The sequence below is a fragment of the Sarcophilus harrisii genome, chromosome 4, assembly GCF_902635505.1.
Source record: "Sarcophilus harrisii chromosome 4, mSarHar1.11, whole genome shotgun sequence".
Classification (NCBI taxonomy): domain Eukaryota; kingdom Metazoa; phylum Chordata; class Mammalia; order Dasyuromorphia; family Dasyuridae; genus Sarcophilus; species Sarcophilus harrisii.
In genome coordinates, this window is record NC_045429.1 from 173,909,168 (window position 1) to 173,931,791 (window position 22,624).

The 22,624-nt window shown below is 35.1% G+C and overlaps 1 protein-coding gene across 1 annotated transcript in view; it reads right to left on the minus strand.

Annotated features, from left to right (window-relative positions):
• LOC116423541 (sodium/potassium-transporting ATPase subunit beta-1-interacting protein 2-like) overlaps positions 1-22,624 on the minus strand; it is a 780,722-nt gene that overhangs the window by 135,201 nt on the left and 622,897 nt on the right. Inside the window, exon 2 of the mRNA XM_031968413.1 lies at positions 11,837-11,974. Coding sequence (XP_031824273.1) covers positions 11,837-11,974 — 138 coding nt within the window. The remainder of the gene's footprint in view (positions 1-11,836; positions 11,975-22,624) is intronic.

Consider the following 22,624-nt stretch of genomic DNA (forward strand, 5'->3'; position numbering starts at 1 on the left):
TCTAGCCAGCAAAAGGCTATCTGAAGCAGTGGTGTAAAATTCAAATAGAATTAAGCTTCTAAATCATACCTAATGATTCCTAAAGGTTGCATATTTACTTAAAAACCACATATTAATATTATGGAAGTTCTATTTTATTTTCACTTCTTAAAAAATATTCAATTTCATTTCATCTGTTTCCTTTGGGGAGGATCGTAAACCATTTGTTTAACCTTTCTAGTCTCAAACAATGAGAGGTTTTGAGATTTGTCCAAGATCACAAACATAGAATATAAACCCAGAATTTCCTAGTGTCAATGCCAGTTCTCTTATCACTGTTAAAGAGACATTAATAAAACAGTTTTAAAATCTTTTTTTTTTTTTATTTAATAGCCTTTTATTTACAGGATATATACACGGGTAACTTTACAGCATTAACAATTGCCAAACCTCTTGTTCCAATTTTTCACCTCTTACCCCCCCAGCCCCTCCCCTAAATGGCAGGATGACCAGTAGATGTTAAATATATTAAAATATAACTTAGATACATAATAAGTATACATGACCAAAACATTATTTTGCTGTACCAAAAAGAATCAGACTCTGAAATATTGTACAATTAGCTTGTAAAGGAAATCAAAAATGCAGGTGTGCATAAATATAGGGATTGGGAATTCAATGTAATGGTTTTTAGTCATCTCCCAGAGTTCTTTTTCTGGGTATAGCTAGTTCAGTTCATTACTGCTCCATTAGAAAATGATTTGGTTGATCTCGTTGCTGAGGATGGCCTGATCCATCAGAACTGGTCATCATCTAGTATTGTTGTTGAAGTATATAATGATCTCCTGGTCCTGCTCATTTCACTCAGCATCAGTTCGTGTAAGTCTCTCCAGGCCTTTCTGAAATCATCCTGTTGGTCATTTCTTACATAACAGTAATATTCCATAATTTTCATATACCACAATTTATTCAGCCATTCTCCAACTGATGGACATCCATTCAGTTTCCAGTTTCTAGCCACTACAAAAAGGGCTGCCACAAACATTCGTGCACATACAGGTCCCTTTCCCTTCTTTATAATCTCTTTGGGATATAATCCCAGTAGTAACACTGCTGGATCAAAGGGTATGCACAGTTTGATAACTTTTTGAGCATAGTTCCAAACTACTCTCCAAAATGGTTGGATTCGTTCACAACTCCACCAACAATGCATCAATGTCCCAGTTTTCCCGCATCCCCTCCAACAATCATCATTATTTTTTCCTGTCATCTTAGCCAATCTGACAGGTGTGTAGTGGTATCTTAGAGTTGTCTTAATTTGCATTTCTCTGATTAATAATGACTTGGAGCATCTTTTCATATGACTAGAAATAGTTTCAATTTCTTCATCTGAGAATTGTCTGTTCATATCCTTTGACCATTTTTCAATTGGAGAATGGCTTGATTTTTTATAAATTAGAGTTAATTCTCTATATATTTTGGAAATGAGGCCTTTATCAGAACCTTTGACTGTAAAAATATTTTCCCAGTTTATTGCTTCCCTTCTAATCTTGTCTGCATTAGTTTTGTTTGTACAAAAACTTTTCAGTTTGGTATAATCGAAATTTTCTATTTTGTGATCAGTAATGATCTCTAGTTCTGCTTTGGTCATAAAGACCTTCCCCTTCCACAGGTCTGAGAGGTAAACTATCCTATGTTCCTCTAATTTATTAATAATTTCATTCTTTATGCCTAGGTCATGAACCCATTTTGACCTTATCTTGGTGTACGGCGTTAAGTATGGATCAATGCCTAGTTTCTGCCATATTAGTTTCCAATTTTCCCAGCAATTTTTATCAAACAGTAAGTTCTTATCCCAAAAGCTGGGATCTTTGGGTTTGTCAAAGACTAGGTTGCTATATTTGTTGACTGTTTTATCCCTTGAACCTAATCTATTCCACTGATCAACTAATCTATTCCTTAGCCAATACCAAATAGTTTTGGTAACTGCTGCTCTATAATATAATTTTAGATCTGGTACAGCTAAGCCACCATCATTTGATTTTTTTTTCATTAATTCCCTTGAAATTCTTGACCTTTTGTTTTTCCATATGAACTTTGTTGTTATTTTTTCTAGGTCATTAAAATAGTTTTTTGGGAGTCTGATTGGTATAGCGCTAAATAAATAGATTAGTTTAGGTAATATTGTCATCTTTATTATATTTGCTCGCCCTATCCAAGAGCATTTAATATTTTTCCAATTGGTTAGATCAGACTTAATTTGTGTGAAAAGTGGTCTGTAATTTTGCTCATAAAGTTTCTGATTTTCCCTTGGCAGATAGATTCCTAAATATTTTATATTATCAGTAGTTACTTTAAATGGAATTTCTCTTTGTAACTCTGACTGTTGGATTTTGTTAGTGATATATAAGAATGCTGATGACTTATGTGGGTTTATTTTATAACCAGCAACTTTGCTAAAGTTGTGGATTATTTCTAATAACTTTTTAGCAGAATCTCTGGGGTTCTCTAAGTATACCATCATGTCATCGGCAAAGAGTGATAATTTGGCTTCCTCATTGCCTATTCTTATTCCTTTAATCTCTTTCTCAGCTCTTATTGCTATAGCTAGCGTTTCTAATACAATATTAAATAGTAACGGTGATAGTGGGCAACCTTGTTTCACTCCAGATCTTATTGGGAATGGTTGCAGTTTGTCTCCATTACATATGATGCTTACTGATGGTTTTAAATAGATGCTGCTGATTATTTTAAGGAAAAGTCCATTTATTCCTATACTCTCAAGTGTTTTTAATAGGAATGGATGTTGGATTTTATCAAATGCTTTTTCTGCATCTATTGAGATGATCATATGGTTTTTGTTAATTTGGTTATTAACATGGCCAATTATATTGATAGTTTTCCTAATATTGAACCAGCCCTGCATTCCTGGTATAAATCCTACTTGATCATAGTGTATTATCTTGGAGATGATTTTCTGTAGTCTTTTTGCTAATATCTTATTTAAGATTTTAGCATCAATATTCATTAGGGAGATTGGTCTATAATTTTCTTTCTCTGTTTTCAGCCTACCTGGTTTAGGTATCAGTACCATGTCTGTGTCATAGAAGGAATTTGGTAGGACTCCTTCATTCCCTATTTTATCAAATAATTTATATAGCATTGGGGCCAATTGTTCTTTAAATGTTTGGTAAAATTCACATGTAAATCCATCTGGTCCTGGGGATTTTTTCTTAGGGAGTTGTTTAATTGCCTGTTCTATTTCTTTTTCTGAAATGGGACTATTCAAGCAATTTACTTCCTCCTCTGTTAGTCTGGGAAGTCTATATTTTTGGAGGTAGTCATCCATTTCACTTAGGTTATCAAATTTATTGGCATAAAGTTGAGCAAAATAACTCCTTATTATTTCTCTAATTTCCTCTTCATTGGTGGAAAGTTCTCCCTTTTCATTTTTAAGACTACTAATTTCATTTTCCTCCCTCCTTTTTCTAATCAGATTTACCAAAGGCTTATCTATTTTATTGGCTTTTTCATAGAACCAACTCTTAGTTTTATTAATTAGTTCAATAGTTTTTTTACTTTCAATATTTTTAATTTCTCCTTTTAATTTTAGAATTTCCAATTTAGTATTTGATTGGGGGTTTTTAATTTGGTCTTTTTTTAGTTTTTTTAGTTGCAAGCCCAATTCATTAATCTTTTCTTTCTCTGTTTTATTCAAGTAAGCCTCTAAGGATATAAAATTCCCTCTTATTACCGCTTTGGCTGCATCCCACAAATTTTGGTATGATGTCTCATCATTGTCATTATCTTGAGTGAAATTATTAATTGTATCTATAATTTGCTGCTTCACCCAATCATTCTTTAAGATGAGATTGTTTAGTTTCCAATTACTTTTTGGTCTATTTCCCCCTAACTTTTTGTTGAATGTAGTTTTTATTGCATCATGATCTGAAAAGAAAGCATTTACTATTTCTGCTTTCTTGCATTTAATTTTGAGGTCTTTATGTCCTAATATATGGTCAATTTTTGAATAGGTTCCATGAACTGCTGAGAAGAAAGTATATTCCCTTCTATCTCCATTCAATTTTCTCCAAAGATCCAACATACCTAATTTTTCTAATATTCTATTTACTTCTTTAATTTCTTTCTTATTTGTTTTGTGGTTTGATTTGTCTAATTCTGAGAGTGCAAGGTTGAGATCTCCTACTATTACAGTTTTGTTGTCTATTTCTTCTTGCAACTCTCTTAACTTCTCCTTTAGGAAGTTGAGTGCCATACCACTTGGTGCATATATGTTTAATATTGATATTGCTTCGTTGTTTATGCTACCCTTTAGCAGGATGTAGTTTCCTTCCTTATCTCTTTTAATTAGATCAATTTTTACTTTTGCTTGATCTGAGATAAGGATGGCTACCCCTGCTTTGTTGACTTCACCTGAAGCATAATAGATTTTGCTCCAGCCTTTTACCTTTACTCTATATGTATCCCCCTGCTTTAAATGTGTTTCTTGTAAACAACATATTGTAGGGTTCTGACTTTTGATCCAGTCTGCTATCTGCCTCCTCTTTATGGGGGAGTTCATCCCATTCACATTTACGGTTAGAATTACTAAATCTGTATTTCCTGCCATCCTAATAACCCCAGATTGTGCTTTACTTATTCTTGCCTCCCCCAACCCTCTTTCCTCCTTTTAAACTTATGTACCCCTCTTGTATCACGATACTTATCCTCTTTATAATCCCTCCCTCCCCCCCTTTGAGTCTTTCCCCCTTCCTTCCCTTATTACTCTTTTTCTTTTCCCTTTTCCTCTCCCCCGTTTTTAATGAGGCGAGAGAGAATTTTCTCTAAAACAAATGTCAATTATTTTTTCTTTGAGCCAACTCTGATGAGAGTAAGATTCACACAATGTTCCTCCCCCTCTCTAAATTCCCTCAGATATGATAAGTTTCCTTAGCCTCTTTGTGGGATGTGGTTTCCCTCTTTTTATCCCTCCTTCCCACCTTATTCTGCCATCATCCCTTTTCCATATCTACTTCCCTTTTTTATGTTATATCAGTACAATCAAATTATACATGTATTTTTTTTGTATATCCACAACAGAAATACAATTCTCAAGAGTTATTTTTACCTTTTCTGCATCTCTTGAGTTCTATTCTTGGAGATCAAATTTTTTGTTTAGTTCTGGTTTTTTCTTCAGAAACAAATGGAATTCATTTGTTTCATTAAATGTCCATCTTCTTCCCTGGAAGAAAATGCTCAGCTTAGCTGGGTAGTTTATTCTTGGCTGCATCCCAAGTTCTTGTGCCTTTCGGAATATCATATTCCAGGCCCTTCTTTCCTTTAATGTAGAGGCAGCCAGATCTTGGGTGATCCTTATTGTGGCACCTCGGTATTTAAATGGTTTTTTTTTGGCTGCTTGTAAAATTTTTTCCTTAATCTGATAGTTCTGAAATTTTGCCACAATATTCCTTGGGGTTTTTATTTTAGGGTTTCTTTCAGAAGGTGTTCGATGAATTCTTTCAATGCCTATTTTACCTTCTGATTCTATTACATCTGGGCAGTTCTCTTTGATGATTTCTTGTAAAATAGTATCTAGGCTCTTTTTTTCATCATAGTTTTCAGAAAGTCCAATAATCCTCAGATTATCTCTCCTAGATCTATTTTCCAAGTCTGTCGTTTTTGCAAGTAGATAATTCATGGTTTTTTCCAGTTTGTCATTTTTTTGTTTTTGCTTGACTGATTCTTGCTGTCTCAATGAATCATTAGTTTCTATTTGTTCAGTTCTAATTTTTAAAGAATTATTTTCTTCATTAGCTTTTTTTACTTCTTTCTGTATATGTCCAATTGAGTTTTTGAATGTATTGTTTTGGTCTGTGGAATTTTTTTCCATTTCACTAATTTTTTTTTTTAGTGAATTATTTTCTTTTTCCAATTCACAGATCCTACTTTCTTGCGTGTTCTTTGTCTTTTCCAATTCACGGATCCTACTTTCTTGCGAGTTCTTTGTCTTTTCCAATTCACAAATCCTACTTTCTAGTGAATTCTTTATTTTTTCCAATTCACAATTCTTACTTTCCTGAGATTTTTTTACTTTTTCCAATTCGTATTTCAGGAAGTTGTTGCTCTCTTGTAAGGCTTCTCTTTCCTTTCCCCATTTATCTTCTAACTCTCTTTTGAGACTTTTAATGGTCTCTTCTATGAGAGCATCATGTAAAGGAGGACAGTCTGATGCATTTTTGCTGTTTGAGGTCTCTTCAGGTTTGCTGACCTGCTCTTTTTCTGCATAGAAGCTGTCGATCGTTCTTTTCATCTTTTTATTCATGTTTTAAAGCCTTTAGGGTAGGTCTCCTAGGCAAGGGGGTTACCAGCTTCCTCTGCAGAGCAGGGAAAGATGTAAACCGATTTCCGGCTCCGAGGTATGGGAGTGCTCTGAGTGAGAGTTTTCCCTTCCCCCAACAGGAAGTGGATTCAGCACTGGCTGAGCTATCAAACTGCTTAGTAGGGCTGAGTGGATTATTGATTGCCCTCTGCTAGAGACTAAGTGGTGAAAGTGTCACCGCCCCAGGCCGGAGCCTCTTGTGGGACTGTGAGTATTAGCAGCTGACCACAGAATGCAGACAGCCACAAACTCTGCCCAGAGTCTCTGCCTGATGCAAATCGGCCCTGGAAAACCTCTATGGCCCCAAGCCGAGCTCCCCACTGCGCAGATTGGAGGCTAACCCGGGCTGCGTTCTCCTGCTGTGCAGGATCACAACTGCCCCAAGGAAAAGCCCGTATTGCGGGTTGGGGCTGCGCGCTTGTGCTGAGATCTGTGCCTTCACCCTCGGTTTGAAACTCTCCTCAGAACCTAATTTCTCTCCCAGTCTGCGCCGATCTCCCCCCTGGCCCCGGAACCAACCTTTTTTTGGCGAGACTGCAGATTTTCTTCGGCCGGTGAGTTGTTCTACTTCTTATCTTTACGAATTGTAGCAGTCAAGACTATTTTTGAGGCTCGATATAATATTGATAAAGAGGGTATGAGAAGAGCTTAGAAAGTCGCGTGTGTCTTCTCCGCCATCTTGGCTCCGCCCCCAGTTTTAAAATCTTAATGGGAAAAAATTAAAATAGATAGGACCCTAACTTTTCCACTTACTCTCTTTAGTTTAATTAGCTACCTTTAGCCGTCTTGGTAAAAAGGATTGCATAAAATATAGGATATTATCTTCATTTTGTTTTCTTCTTCATTAAAATAGAAGTTCCTTAAGGGCAGGGCTCTTCACATTATTCTCTTTATTACTGGTGTCCATTATAGAGCAAACATTTGATAATTGCTTGATTGATTTAATTGATTTTCATAGGCCCCAAATCTATTGAAGGAAATAGGTTATATTTGTTGTTTTTCAGTCACAACCAACTCTTTGTAACTCCAATTGGAATTTTCTTGGCAGAGACACCAACATACTTTGCCGTTTCCTTCTCCAGTTTATTTTATAGATGAGGAAACTGAGGCAAACAAGGTTAAGTGACTTGCCCAGAATCATACAGCTAGTAGGTATCTGAGGCTGAATTTGCACTCATCTTCTTGATTCCGGACTCAGCACTTTATCCACTGTTACTTAGATGTCCCTATTTAGTAGATAAAGAACTTTCAAATTGGAATAAAAAGAAGAGGCATTAAATAGGCAGATTCCAATTCTATAAAAGGAAATAACAAAACACTTAGAATTATGCAGATTGGAATAGGATTCCTTGGGAAGTAGCTGAATTCCTCTTATTGAAGGTCTTGGAGCAGAAGCTTGGCACATAGTAATGCAATGCTGGAGAAACTGATGTAATAGAGATTAGAGTTTTTAATATTTGGATTTCTTTGAGGGTGAGATTTTCTGGGATCAAAGGATCCATTTTCGTCCCAGGGCTGATGTCTTAAAGCATTCAGCATCAGCATCAGCATCAAATGTGAGATTCCAGTGAATTATATATGGCTCTCTAGCAATCAGAGGTGACAATAGCAAGAGGTGGAGTCCGAACACTGAGAGCAGGAATTTCCAGGGATGAACCATCAATCTGATTCTGACAGGGTGAGGGAGTGAGGACTATAAATTCTGATCAATTGGAAGTGAAGGAGGGAGTTAGAGACAGAAAGTCTGGAACTTAGAGATAGAGGATACCAATTAGGTAACTGAGATAGTACATCTGGAGTTTTATCTTTTGGAATGCCAGAATGGCCAGATCTCTTCAGCCCTAATGAACAGGAAAGGGGGTTGCAACCAGGGGGATTGAGGCAGAACAATTGAGGGAAACTGAGGCAGAACAACTAAGTAAACGGAGGCAGGATAACTTAGGGAAACGGAGGCAGGGCAATTTAGGGAAACTGAGGACAATAAAAGGAAACTGTGGCACAACAGTATACTAAATAAATCCCTGTTGATTGATAATGCCATCCAAATCTGTGACAAGCACAAAAACTTGGGTGTGGTAAAACTATATGAGTAATGAGATAAAGTATTGAACTAGAAAATGGGTTCTACTTTTAATCCTTTAACATTGTTCCCAATTAAAAAGATCAGGGAGAGGGAAAATAATTATTATTTTAGGAAAAAGCAGACTATTTTAGAACAAAAATATCCCCATAAATGTAAATGGCATGATGAAATACCCACTTAACAGTGTATAAAATAATTTTGCTTATTGGTTAGATGTCCAATGTTTCAAACTATTTTAAAATGCCTGTTGAGATAAAATAGAGGCAGTATTTTCTGAATGATGCCATAAAATATTAAGAAAGTGCTATAACTGTGGCAGCTAGTGAACTCAGGAATACTTATCAAACTAATCTAGCACCTCTGAAGGAATAGTGCTCAAAGACAATTCCCTGTCACCACCTAATAATGCTCATGTGTCCAGCCATATTGTATGTGCCACAGCCTTTTGAGCAAACTGAGATGACTAAGAAAATTCCTTGCAAAGACTAAAGATACAGCCTTTGGGTATTAATGTGTGCATAATCATTGGCTAGTTAGTATACTAGTATTAATTTGCCTTTTGCTTTGGGAATAAGTTCTACAATATGAGATCCCTTCTGCTTACTCAGGTTACAGATTTCTCTGTGCTAAATTGAGACCCTTTCTCTTTTTCTTCTCCCTTCAGGATATTATGTTCATTTGTAGTGTCAGAGTTTCATCTGAAGGCACTAATGAGTTTAGGTTCCCACTGACTGCTACTAATGTTTTTTGTCATCTGTGAAAAGGAAGACTAATGAGAAAAAGAAAATTCACAACCTAAGTCACAAATAAGTTTTATCTTCAGTTACGTGGTTGAAAATTTTATAGGATGGACATATTCATCTTTTGTTCATAATTTGCATTAAAGAATTGTACTTCATGTATATAGACAGATTCATCAATGTCAATGTACATTTATGATCAGAACTCATTGAAGACAAGCTTGACTATACTAAATAGCCTTACATTCTTAATTTCTTGCATTCTTCAATTTAAGTATGCTGTCAATACATCATAACAGAACTATGTGCAAAGGATCACAGAACTAGAGATGAAATGGAGGAAATTAACAGCTTCATTTTACTGATGAAAAAACTGAAGTGAGATCTCAGGTACAATAATAATTCCATTGCTGCTGGAAAGGCCATGACAATGAACCCATGTTTGCATAAACCATACAACTGAATTTCCAAACAAAAAGCCACTTCCACATTCATTACTGTTCTCCATTATATTATCTTATTATATTTAAATGCTAGTTTTTGAGAAAAAGGAAATTTTCCATTTTGTCTTAGACTTTCCACTGTCTTGAACAATATTTGGTGCTTAATTCATGCTTTTTTACTCCATCCATTTAAAAAGAATTGAAGCACTTGTGTTCAGATCCACACACCATATTTTGGAAAGGATATTGCTAAACTGAAGAGAGTAGAACTGATAATCAGAGAGAATTGTGAAAAGTCAGTGTCTACTTCACATGAAGATTTGTGAAATAAATTGGGATTGATGATATTGGAGAAGGATAAATTGAAGCAATGATGATAATTGTCTCTAAAGGAATTAAAAAACTCTTGCCTTCTCAATGAGTGGGATAAGGAGAATGAGAAAAGAATTTGAAATTGATTTTTTTTTTGGCTGAGGCTTGCCCAGGGTCACATAGCTAGGAAGTGTTAAGTGCTTGAGGCCTGATTTGAACTCAAGTCCTCCTGACTTGAGGTTGGTGCTCTATCCACTGCACCAACTAGCTGCCCCCAAAATAATTTTTAATAGAAGTTTTAAATAAAAGTATTTAAAAGCTGTCAGGAAAGAGCAATTATACATGGATTGCCTTAGCAGGTATTGTGCTTCCCTTATGGGGGCTGAGTGACCATTTGGGTTGTAATGGATTTTTTTTTTTCAGTAGAGATTGAACTACATGAATGCTGTGGTGCTATAAAGTGCTCTCCTGAGACCTTTCAAAGTAGTATGTAGCAGAATTAATATCTCCCCATTTCCATAGTTCACACTGGAATTTGTGCTGTAGAACTATGTCTTATTCTTTAGAAAATGTCACTCTACATATAGAATTTATCTTCCCTTATTAAAACAAGTCATTATATTGGATCTCTGTTCCAGACACCATTTTATACCAAGGAATAGCTAGAACTTAATGGAAAACAGGTAAAGAACTTTCCAATGCCATCTTAAAGGGAAGAGCATTAAAGAATTTTAAAGTGATTGCCTTTAAGAACAGGTAAGTGGCCAAGTGAGTAGAGTACTTGTCTTGGAGTCAAAACCTGAATTCATATTAGACATTGACTTATTGTGTGACCCAGAGTAGATCACTTAACCTGTTTTCCTTAGTTCCCTCTTCTGAAAAATGAGCTGGAGAAGGAAATGGCAAACCACACCAGCATCTTTGCCAAGACAACCCCAAATGAGGTCATAAAGAGTTGGACATGACTGAAAAATGACTGAACAACAATCCTTTTAAGGAAGGTTAAGGAGAAGCAACTAATCTTTGAGCTGTACTAGTATTGTTCTCACATTAAATATCTCTAACTGAGGTGATCTGAACTCTCTCTTGCACTGCACCAGGAAAGACTGCATCAATCTAATTTGGCTTTACATGCATATTTGACCAAACATTCAAACTGGCTTTTTAAGTCACCACAGTGAAACTTGAAAAGTGCCTATATCTTTTCCTTTGTTAAAAATAGACAGAATATAAAAATCTACATTAATAAAATGTTATAGCTGAGATCTGAGGCACACACAGGAACAAAAAAAAATTCTAGTTATGGTTCCCATAGCAACTGTAACTCAGTCAGATTTTACTTTTATGTTAAGTAAGTACAACTTCAGGAGGAAAGCAAAATACTACCTTTATGCAAAGAAATACAATTAAGAACACAGCAACAATAGCTCTGAATTTCCTGACTTTCATGCCAATGTTAAATATTAATTATTAACATATCATCAATATGGCAACATCGATATAATATACTTGTCATAAATCATTTCAACCTGCCTTTCTTTCCATGTAAGAAATAGATTTACTGTTTTAAAATGTGAAAGAAAATAATCTCTTAATGACATGTTAAATCAGAGCTTGACTTTATAATTTACTGATTCAGGAACATGGTTCCGGATGTAACTACAACATGTTATTTACTGAAAGTACAGTACATGAAAATGATATCTGATTGCATTCACTGTCAGGTGCTTAAGCTTGACATTTTTCCAATTACCACAGGTGTGAGCTAAATTCTTAAAAAAAAAAAAAAAGCAAACATGCAGTATCTTAAGGGTAGGTAGGGCACACAGAATTCCTAAAGAATAAAGGAATGGTTGAAGTATCCACTTTTCATAAGGAAAAAATAAATAAGAGTACTCACTCCTGTTATGTAGCGAGGTCTATATTGAATAGTTCCAAACAAACCCAGAATGACGATGATAATATGGACAAAATTTGCCAGGATAGGTGCCCACTGGTATCCAAGGAAATCAAATATTTGCCTCTCCAGCACACAAACCTAGAAACAGAAGGGACAATAGACAGTTCAGTAGGTTTCAGTGACAAAGACACTATATCAACATAACAGGCAAGCAAACTAAGCAAGAGTAGAGTGGAATCTCTCCAGTTTGTTTTTAATCAACTGGTTTTGTGGAAGTAGCATTGTCATTCAATTGAGGAGTGAGATGATGAAGGAGTAGTCCCAACAGCCCAGATGATTTCAAGAGGGTTTGGAGGTAGATATCCAACATCATTCACAAGCTGTCACATTTATAGCAGCTGGGTAAATGATGTTGTCATATGTACTATCAAATATTTCATATCATCCACTGACAAGGAAAAGATATCTATATGAAAGATGGGTTACCTTACTCTCACTAACCAAGGTGGAAAGAGTCAAGTCAAGTCAATAAGTATTTATTCAGAGACTATGATATGCCAGGTACTGTGCTAAATACTTGGAAGAGTATATAGTTAAACAACAGCAAAACATTTGTTTTTAGTCTAGTTCTTTCCTGAACACACTAATGTGCACTTAGCCTAATTCAGTCTGTCTGGACCTCACTTTCTTAATTTTAAAATATCAGCCCTGAGCTAGATGATCTTTAGGATCCTACAGCTCTTCCATCATATAATTCTATGAGTCTTTGTTGTTCAGTTATTTTCCAGTCATTAGAGGGAGGGGAGAGAGATGAGAGGGGAGAAGAAGAATGAATGGGAATCTAGGCACATTAGTTAATCATAAGATATAAAGAGATAGAATGTCAACACAACCCTAAGTCCCAAATAAAGCACTACTTTTCAAAAGGATATCCACTAAAATTCCAATCTCATACATCTTATATATTCTCATCCTAAATACTTACTCATTATTTATTAAATGTATTGTTTTATTATATATTTGTGTGAATTTATATAACTTTTATGTTCATAAATTTATGTAAATTTATAGAAATTATATTATATATTTATTAAAATTGTTTATATATGTAAATTAAAATGCTTTTCAATTAGAATCAATGAGATACATTTGTGATAAAAGAACATTAAGCCTTTTCAAATCATTAAGGTAAAAACCATGCATTGTTAAATCATAATTGATAAAATAATAGTTGAAGAGCTGGGAAATACATTAGAGGCCATTTAGTCTAGCCTATTTACTTTACAGATGAGTACTTGAGAATTAGTAAGCACAAGTAAATTGACAATGGGCACACAAATGGGAGACAGTAGAGTTGACATTAAACACCATATTTCAATCTCTAAATGAGGTAGACTTCCCCCTTTGTTATGCTGATTATCTAGTATGCTACTCAAATATCAAACATCAGAACATATACTTATCATAAATCACAATTTTTTTTTCATGGACAATGAACATAGTATTATTGTTATTTACTCATTTTCAGATGTGTCCAATTCTCTGTGATTCCATTTCAGGTTTTCTTGCCAAAGATATTGAAGTAGTTTGCCATTTCCTCTTCCAATTCATTTTATAGTGGAGGGAACTGAAGCAAACAGGGTTAAATGGCTTACCTGGAGTCACACAGCTAGCCAATATCTGAGGGCAGATTTGAACTCAGAAGGATGAGTCTTCCTGACTGCAGAGCTCATTTTTTAACCACTAATCCATCTAGCTAATTGAAAATACAATATGGTACCATGCAATCTGTTAATCTGCTTCAAATGTTCTCAAAAAGAATCAATAAAACTCTAAAAATACAATAGTTCACCTTTTCTAGCTACATGACAATACTAACATACATGTGTATATATAGTACTTTATAGTTACAGCATGTTGGTCACATGTGCCATTTATCCTCAAAACAACCTTGTGATCTAGGTAATACAAGTATTATTTATCATTTTATACAAATGAAAACATATACTACTGGGCTTATATCCCAAAGAGATTATAAAGAAGGGAAAGGGACCTGTATGTGCACCAATGTTTATGGCAGCCCTTTTTGTAGTGGCTAGAAACTGGAAACTGAATGGATGCCCATCAGTTGGAGAATGGCTGAATAAATTGTGGTATATGAATATTATGGAATATTATCGTTCTGTAAGAAATGACCAACAGGATGATTTCAGAAAGGCCTGGAGAGACTTACATGAACTGATGCTGAGTGAAATGAGCAGGACCAGGAGATCATTATATACTTCAACAACAATACTATATGATAACCCGTTCTGATGGACCTGGCCATCCTCAGCAATGACATCAACCAAATCATTTCCAATGGAGCAGTAATGAACTGAACCAGCTACGCCCAGAGAAAGAACTCTGGGAGATGACTAAAAACCATTACATTGAATTCCCAATCCCTATATTTATGCCTACCTGCATTTTTGATTTCCTTCACAAGCTAATTGTACAATATTTCAGAGTCTGATTCTTTTTGTACAGCAAAATAACGGTTTGGTCATGTATACTTATTGTGTATCTAATATATATTTTAATATATTTAACATTTACTGGTTATCCTGCCATCTTGGGTAGGGGGTGGGGGGTAAGAGGTGAAAAATTGGAACAAGAGGTTTGGCAATTGTTAATGCTGTAAAGTTACCCATGCATATAACCTGTAAATAAAAGGCTATTAAAAAAAATGAAAACATATGATGACAAAACTAAAATGACAGGAAGGAAGAAAATGAACACATATTAAAGAACTATTATGTACCAGATAGTGTGCTAGTTGCTTTTTTTTTTTTAAACAAAGATCTCCTTTGATGCTTATAATCATTCTTGGAGATGGGTATTATTCTTGTTTTACTGACAAAGAAACTGAGGTACACCAACATTAAATGTTTTACCCATGTTCATACTTAGTACTGAGGTTAGATTTGAACTTAGGCCCAGTGTGGGCCTGGGCCACCAAAAATGTTGGTTTTGGAGTTAGAAGACTTCTTATTTCCTTGTACTTTTACTTAACTTCTGTGTTACCTTGGTCTTCTCATTAAACTTTTCAGGGTTTATCCAGGTTCTTACCTGCAAATTGATGGCATTGGACTGGATGGAATTAGGATTTTTTCAGCACTTGCTTTCTGACCTTAAGTGTCTCTTATCTTTTTTTTTTTATTTAATAGCCTTTTATTTACAGGATATATACATGGGTAACTTTACAGCATTAACAATTGCCAAACCTCTTGTTCCAATTTTTCACCTCTTACCCCCCCACCCCCTCCCCTAGATGGCAGGATGACCAGTAGATGTTAAATATATTAAAATATAAATTAGATACACAATAAGTATACCTGAAGTGTCTCTTATCTTAAGGTTTTCTAATTATACATACATTACTCTTTCCTTTCATCCCATTACACTTCTACTTTTACAGTGTAAGCAATAATTTATCATTTTTCTGCGTTTCCTATCCCTTGAATGTATTTGTTTCTTTATACAGTAGCTTTATTTGTATACTACGTTGTCTTTGAAAAGAGAACTGCACTTAAATTTGAGGACCAAATGGTTTGGTTACCCTAATGTCTTCTGAGAACTATGCTATGGAAAATGTATCAGCCCCCAAACACTGCTGTTCACTATAGTTAATTTGTAATTTCATGATTTGCTTAAACTAGGAAACATATTAAAAGAAATTTAATTAGAAGAGGGGCATTTGAAAAAATAATAATACTTAGAATTCTTTCAAGTCTACTTTAATGATATCGAACTCATCAATTCAGACCAAAAAGTACTTGGGAGAAAAACAGAAGTAATATATTTCTAGTAACTTCAGTCAACAATAAAATCAAGGGATTAGACTTTATGTAGACATGTTAATAAATATGTATGGAATTTTTGATGAAGGATAAAAGCAACAATAACAGCGCTACAATGTCTGACTATGTACTATGATATGAAGACTCTTAAGTAGAATATGATTTCCTTCTCTTTACTCTTAAAAGTTAGAAATCCTAGCTCCTGTCATGACACAGTTAAAGAATTTCATATAATTCCTTCTATTGTTAGTCTATTCTTCCTTCAAAAATACTTTGCATTTATGTTCTAATGATTTTTGTATGTATGTTCTAATGATTTTTCTTTATTACCTCACACCAATCAAATGTAAGCTATTTTTGGTCAGGAATTGATTCATTTTTTTTCATGTCTGTTCCTGAAATTTAGTAATGTATGGTACATAGATGGTGCTTAATAAATGTTTGATGCATGAATGATAAATTATTTGTTTGTGTCTTGCTTACAATTCCATATCCTAACAGAAATGACAGTGAGTTTGAAAAGAGACTAACTGTAAGATCAAGTAATTGGCAAAAACAATAAAAAAATCGATTTTATTTCATAAACAGGTTCTCTATTATCCAAACTAATGCCTAGGACAAAGCACTGATGTTGTCATCAGAAACCAGATCCCTAAAGATCACTCGCCATCATCAATTAATATCTGCAGCACTCCTACTGAGTTTCTGTTGCTGCTGTGCTACATACTAAACAAGCACATCTAAGCAGCATTGACACATTTAATAAAGACTCATAATGTGATACTACAAATGCCCTAATCCCCAAACTCTATTTACATCTACATTCCTACAAAGGGAACAGACAATATGTTCTATGGAAATACTCCATGAATTAAAAATTCCTCCCAGTAGTAAAGCTGTAAAGCTGAACTACTGATAGACAAATATAACAAGAACCTGCTCTCACCCAGAATCAAATAAACAATCCTTTATTAATTCTTTTACTGTTGACTGACCCTATCAGCCCAAAAACAAATAAAAAATAACTAATATGGAGTATTTCTTAATATGTGCCCATTTATATCCTGGTACAAACATGAAAAAACATCACTTTTGTATTGCATTAGAATAAAATTGAATTTTATAATTCCATTTTTTAAAAAGCATGGTTGAGAGTACTTAAGCTAAAAATGTTTTCTCAAATCCTTCTGATAAGTACTGTTAAGCAAAGTTCTTACTGGAGCAAAGATGTCTCATTGAATACATAAATGGATAAACATTCCCATAGTGTCTTTAAAAAAATTGCCACAAGATAGGGACAAAGAATTTTAGAAATTAAGAGAATCATCTTACCCAACCCTTTGGTTTTGCAGAAGAGTAAACTCAGACCCATAGAGTTAAGATAGCTTCTTCAAAGTCATGCCACATGCGAGCATAACTTACTAATATCAACAAATTCAGTCTGATTTATATATTTTTAATTTTCAAATCAACATATTTGCAGGTTAAATGGAAAGCTTTCTTATTCCCTAAGTAGCTACCACTTTGTTGTTTTTCTGTCATATCAGTTATGTCCAACTTTCATGAAGCCATTTGGATTCGTGTTTATGGCTGTAATATTTTTTTTTTCCATTGTTCTTTGAGGGGTAGGTAGTTGGGTGTTAATAAAGATACCAGAGTAGTTTACCATTGCTTTTTCCAACTCATTTTATAAAGAAGTGAGGCAAATTGGATTGAGTGATTTGCCAGGGTTATACAAGTAGTAAGTGGCAAAGGTTAGATTTGAATTCAGGAAGATGAGTCTTAGGGACATCTATAAAAATGAAACAATTCCTATCCTTAAGCAGCTTAAATCTGACTGATGTTAAACTGACTTTTATATAAATAATATTGTGTATATATATATGTATATGTATATATGCATGCATATATATGTATACATTAAATGAAATTTCAAAGTTCACTAACATATTAAATGTAGCACCTAGCAACCCTATCACAACCAAATTGATAAATATATGCTTTATGTTCTGTTTATTTACATTATGTCTGAACATCCAGATGAAGATACTTTCCAAATAGGAAGAGAGAGCAGTAGCCTGTTTTATCCTTATCCTAAAGTATAGGATTGGCTCTCAGCAAAATTATGAACCAAAAGGAATTTGACAAACATGCCTCTCTTTAATACATTTCCCCCCTCTGCTATTCTAGTATCACAATCAGATATGCAGTGAGCTCATCTGATCAGTGATTATAGTATCTGATGAACACTTCCACAATAAAGAATAAAATGTTTAATGTGCACCTTCTTCAAGGAACATTTTTAAAAGATAAGATTCTAGATAAAGGGTAATAGCAACAACAAGGGGGAATAATAGTGGAATTTCAGGTACCATTAAGGAACATGTTTAAAGTAGAAAGCCTTCCCATTTATCTTTAAATCATACCACAATTTCCTGTAATGTTTTGTGGGGATTCTTAATTTGAAATTTATAGATCCCAAAAACATTTATGGAGAGATTTTAGAAAGGTCATGAATTGGTTGAGGAAAACTGTATCTTTGTTTAACATCTCAATGACATTTATCATTTCCTTCTATTATTTGAAAACATTATTCTAACAAAGTGTTTCTAGGATTTAAAAGGAGTTTGTGACAGACAAAAGGGTTAAAAAGCTCAGACCTAGCTTAGAGGTTAGATTATCTTGACTAAAGCACCTGAAATCTGATAATTTGTACCATTTAAAAAAATCTTCATAAAAATGATAAATAATTTGCCTATAGTTTCACAGATGTGGTTGCTAGTTGTCCTTTATTCTCAGAGAGAACTAACATGACATCACTACATTAGAGCCCAGTTACAATGTATCTGACTGTGGTTGATCAGACCAATATAAACTCAGAATGCTCTGCCATAGGTCGGACACAAATAATCCCTATAAACATTTGGAGTGGAATTCTCTAACTGCACATTTTGTGTTTCTTCTGAGCTAATTTGATTCTGCTTTACTCATAGAGCACAGCATCTGTATGCCATGCTGGGCAGTCCTGTGCCAGTGTCTCCCATGTCACACAGTCAATTCTAAAGTTCTGAAGAGAGACTTTAAGAGTGTCCTTATATTACTTTTTTTTTCCTGACCATCTTATGAGCATTTGCCTTGGGTAAATTTTCCATAAAATAATATTTTGGGCAGATTTAGATTCAGCCCGTAAATAGCAGAGGAAAAAAATTTGAATCTAGGTCTTCCTGACTCCAAATCCAAGACTTCAGTCATTCAATCTGACCTCTCTGAGAATGATTTGGGGTAGAATCAAGAGCCAAGAAGCATACTAGTACATGAGCATACATGTGCAGAACTAGAGATTCTTTTTCTGATCGCCTTAGGCACTAAAATGACTTAAAAAACAAAACAAAACAGTTTTTCTGAGCTTCAGTCTTCCTTATCTATATCTTGTTTAAACCAGACTTATATCTGAAGTATTTCTAAGATATAAAAGTATCACAGAGTTTTTGGGGTGGTCCCAAATTGCTCAAGTGAAGGAGAAAACTCTAGTCCCTTAATTAGATTAACAGTATGTTAGCCAAAAAGCTTGGGCTCTGGCTTCATTTCCCTAAATCATTGATTAAGATAGCTTGAGGCATTATAGTTAAATTGGTCCCAAAACCCAAGGGGCCAACAGTGCTGGTGGCTCTTGGAATTCAAATGAATTTCAAGGATTCTTTGGGAGTCTGAAGCTAACTGTGGGTCTTTACTCACAGGACCTACTTCTCATCTATTTCCTACACACATCACATCTGACAGCCCAGTGCAACCAAATGCTTATTTCTACTTGATAGGGATCTGCTAAATAGGTATCATAGAAAAGGGAGTCCTAGTGCAAACATCTTGAAAGTCAAAGGTAGCTAGCATTTGGTGAGTACTCAGTAATCCTTGTTATTGTCATCACCAAATGATGCTTCGAAAAGATTTGCCAAGTAGGTTATAGCTCTTATCTCATTTGATACTCAAAACAACCCTAAGAGGTAGGTACTATTATGAAAATGAAAAAAGTTAATTGTCTTTGCCATGGTCATATGTGTAAGTCAGGGATTTGAACTCAGATCTTTCTGACTCCATGTACTATACACATATGCAAATTTCTAAGGCTGCAATAAAAGTTTTGGGGGGGGGAGGAGGCTGCAATAAAAGATGGAGGGGAAGCCTTCACAAAAATAGAGCAAGGTCCCAATGAACCCTTTGCAGATTTTGTGGGATGTTTGTAAACAGCTGTCACAAGAACCATTGGACAAAATGCAGCTACAGAAATAATGACCAGACATCTAGCTAACAAAAATGTCAATGAGGTTTGCAAAAGAATTTTATGGGGACTACACAAAGATGCTCCTTTAGGGGAGCTCATAAGACACTGTGCCACAGTGGGCACAAATGCTTATTATACCCAGACTATGATGAATATGGGAAGACAGGGTTCCTCTTGGCAAGAGACTTCTAAAGAAACTTGTCAGTGCTTTCAATGTGGAAAAGTTGGACATCTAAGGGCTCAGTGTAGGTACAGAGATAGAGTGAGAGACAGGGTGAGAGAAAACCCAAAACCCCATGTCCAGAATGCAACCTAGGCTTCCACTGGGCCTCAGAATGTAGATTGACCCAGGGAAATGAGAGGCAGGGCCCAGCCCCAAGATATCATACAAAAGATAGGTGGGGCATGATAGGAGCTGAGTTTATACCCAGAGAGTCCTTAGAAGGTCAGGACTCTGATGTGATCAATTAGCCTAAAAGTGATCACATGGCAGAAAGGGATTACATAATCAACCAACAGAAAAGCAATCAGATAGAAGAAAGGGATTACAGTTGGGGAGAATACAGGCTTTTTAAACTAATATGGCAGTGTCCAGTGCAAACAGCTCCAATGTAATTGCCAGATGATGAAGAGAGATTTAGAAAGTGGTAAATAGAAGGGAATTAGATAAGTTAACTGCTTGGGAGAAAGGGTTTGCTTGTATTCCTTCATATGGAGCAGGAAACAGATGGGTGGCAATGAGCTCCTGGAGAGAGGCTCAAAAGGAGAAAAAGCTCAAAACAAAGGAGAAGATCTAAGAAACATCTGACACTGAAAGAGTATGGTTGATAATGAGGCTGTTGCAGGACTTGAAAATCTGCAGGAATCACTGGATTCCCTAATACAAAACGAGACTGTTTCAGGACTTGAAAACCATCAGGAATCATTGGATTCCTTGAGATGAAAAATTGTTGATAAAGTTTGTTGCAGGACTTGAAAACCATCAGGAATCATTGGATTCCCTAACACAAGATAAGACTGTTGAAGGACTTGAAAACCAGCAGGAATCATTAGATTCCCTGAGATGAAAAATTGTTTATGAGACTATTTCAGGATTTCAAAACTTACAGGAATTATTGGATTCCTGGCACATGAACTAATGGACAATAGATTCATTTTGGACTATTTCTAGGACTTATGGATATGTATAATTCCTCATGTCAATTCAAATTATTTGTTACATTACTACTAGCCTGTGTTACTATGTGCTTATGCAATTTATGTAATTATGTGTAATACCTCCCATATTGATGGATTTATGTATACCTTCAGAAACCCATTAATCTGATTTGATTTCCCATTTCCTTTGGTGTTTTCATCTCCCTTCCTGAGCAGTCAGGGAGGGTGTGATCATCTTCTTTTTATAGTGTTTTCACTCTCTTTTTTTTTTGAGCTGTCAGGGAAGATGTGATCACTTTCTTTTTGGGGGGTTCTCACCTCCTTGAGAAGTCAGGGAGGTCATGACCACCTATGCTCTAAATCAAAAGAAAGCAGGAGATGTTTTGAGCCAGAACTTGAAACAAGGTGCTAAGTCACTGGAGTTGATAGAAGCAATGCTTATGTACTTGATTCATACCTTTGGAGTTCATACCTTTGAAGTTCACACCTTTGGGAGAATTCACACATTAGCTCATACATTAGAGTTCACACCTTTAAGAGATCATATATAAGGAGCAAGCCTTATTCAGCAAATGAGGATGTAATGAATACAGGCCACAAGCCAACTAGAGACTCCAGGAAATTCACAAATCAGGATTCAGTGGAGGAGATTCACAAGTCACAGCTCTCATAAGCCCACTCTCTCAGAGGAGGAGCCAGATACATTCGATATTCCACCATTGTGCTGGCTGGAGGCTTTGGATTCAGAGGGAGCTGGAAGCTGAAGCTGGCAGAGGCAAAGGACTAGCAACAAGAGCTCTCAGAACCAAGGAAAGCTAACTGGGCTATTTTGGAAGAGACAATAAAGGATTGGACTTTAACTCCCTGGCTGCATTTGAGGTGATTATTATACTGAACTGAAAGGAAGGCTGCCTCCAGAAGCCCCTAAGAAACATACTCCCAGAGAATATTATACTTAAGAGTAGAGAACATTACAAAATTCAACTGAAGTAGTAGATTTTTCCAATTCGGTGGTATGGTGGAGAAATAATGAGAAGAATTTACTTTAAAATTCTTCAATCTTTACATTACCCTAGAGTTTTTGTCTTATGATTAAAAAAAGAATGAAATAAAAGCTGCTATAATATAATATTTAAAAGTAAATATCATAGTATGGTTTCTTTTGTTAAAAGAATTTATCAATACTCCATTTTCTTCTACTTGGAAGGGGAAGTAATTAACCATAAAATCCTTTCAATTCTCACCAAAACAAGGAGGCAGTAAAAAGTTTTGTTGCTGATTAATAGGGTACAGAATATTGCTAATAAATCAAGACCTTATCAATTCTGAACACAAAAATGGGTCAGGGTCTTCTAAATGAAACCAATAACTCTCATATCTAGCATAGCATGAAAAATATGCAGTGTAACTTTGACTCCAACATTAAGAGACAGAAAGCTAAGGAGTTTTAATTAACAGCATGGAAAGTTTGGTGAGGTAAAGTATAATATTTATAGGAATCTCTTAAAT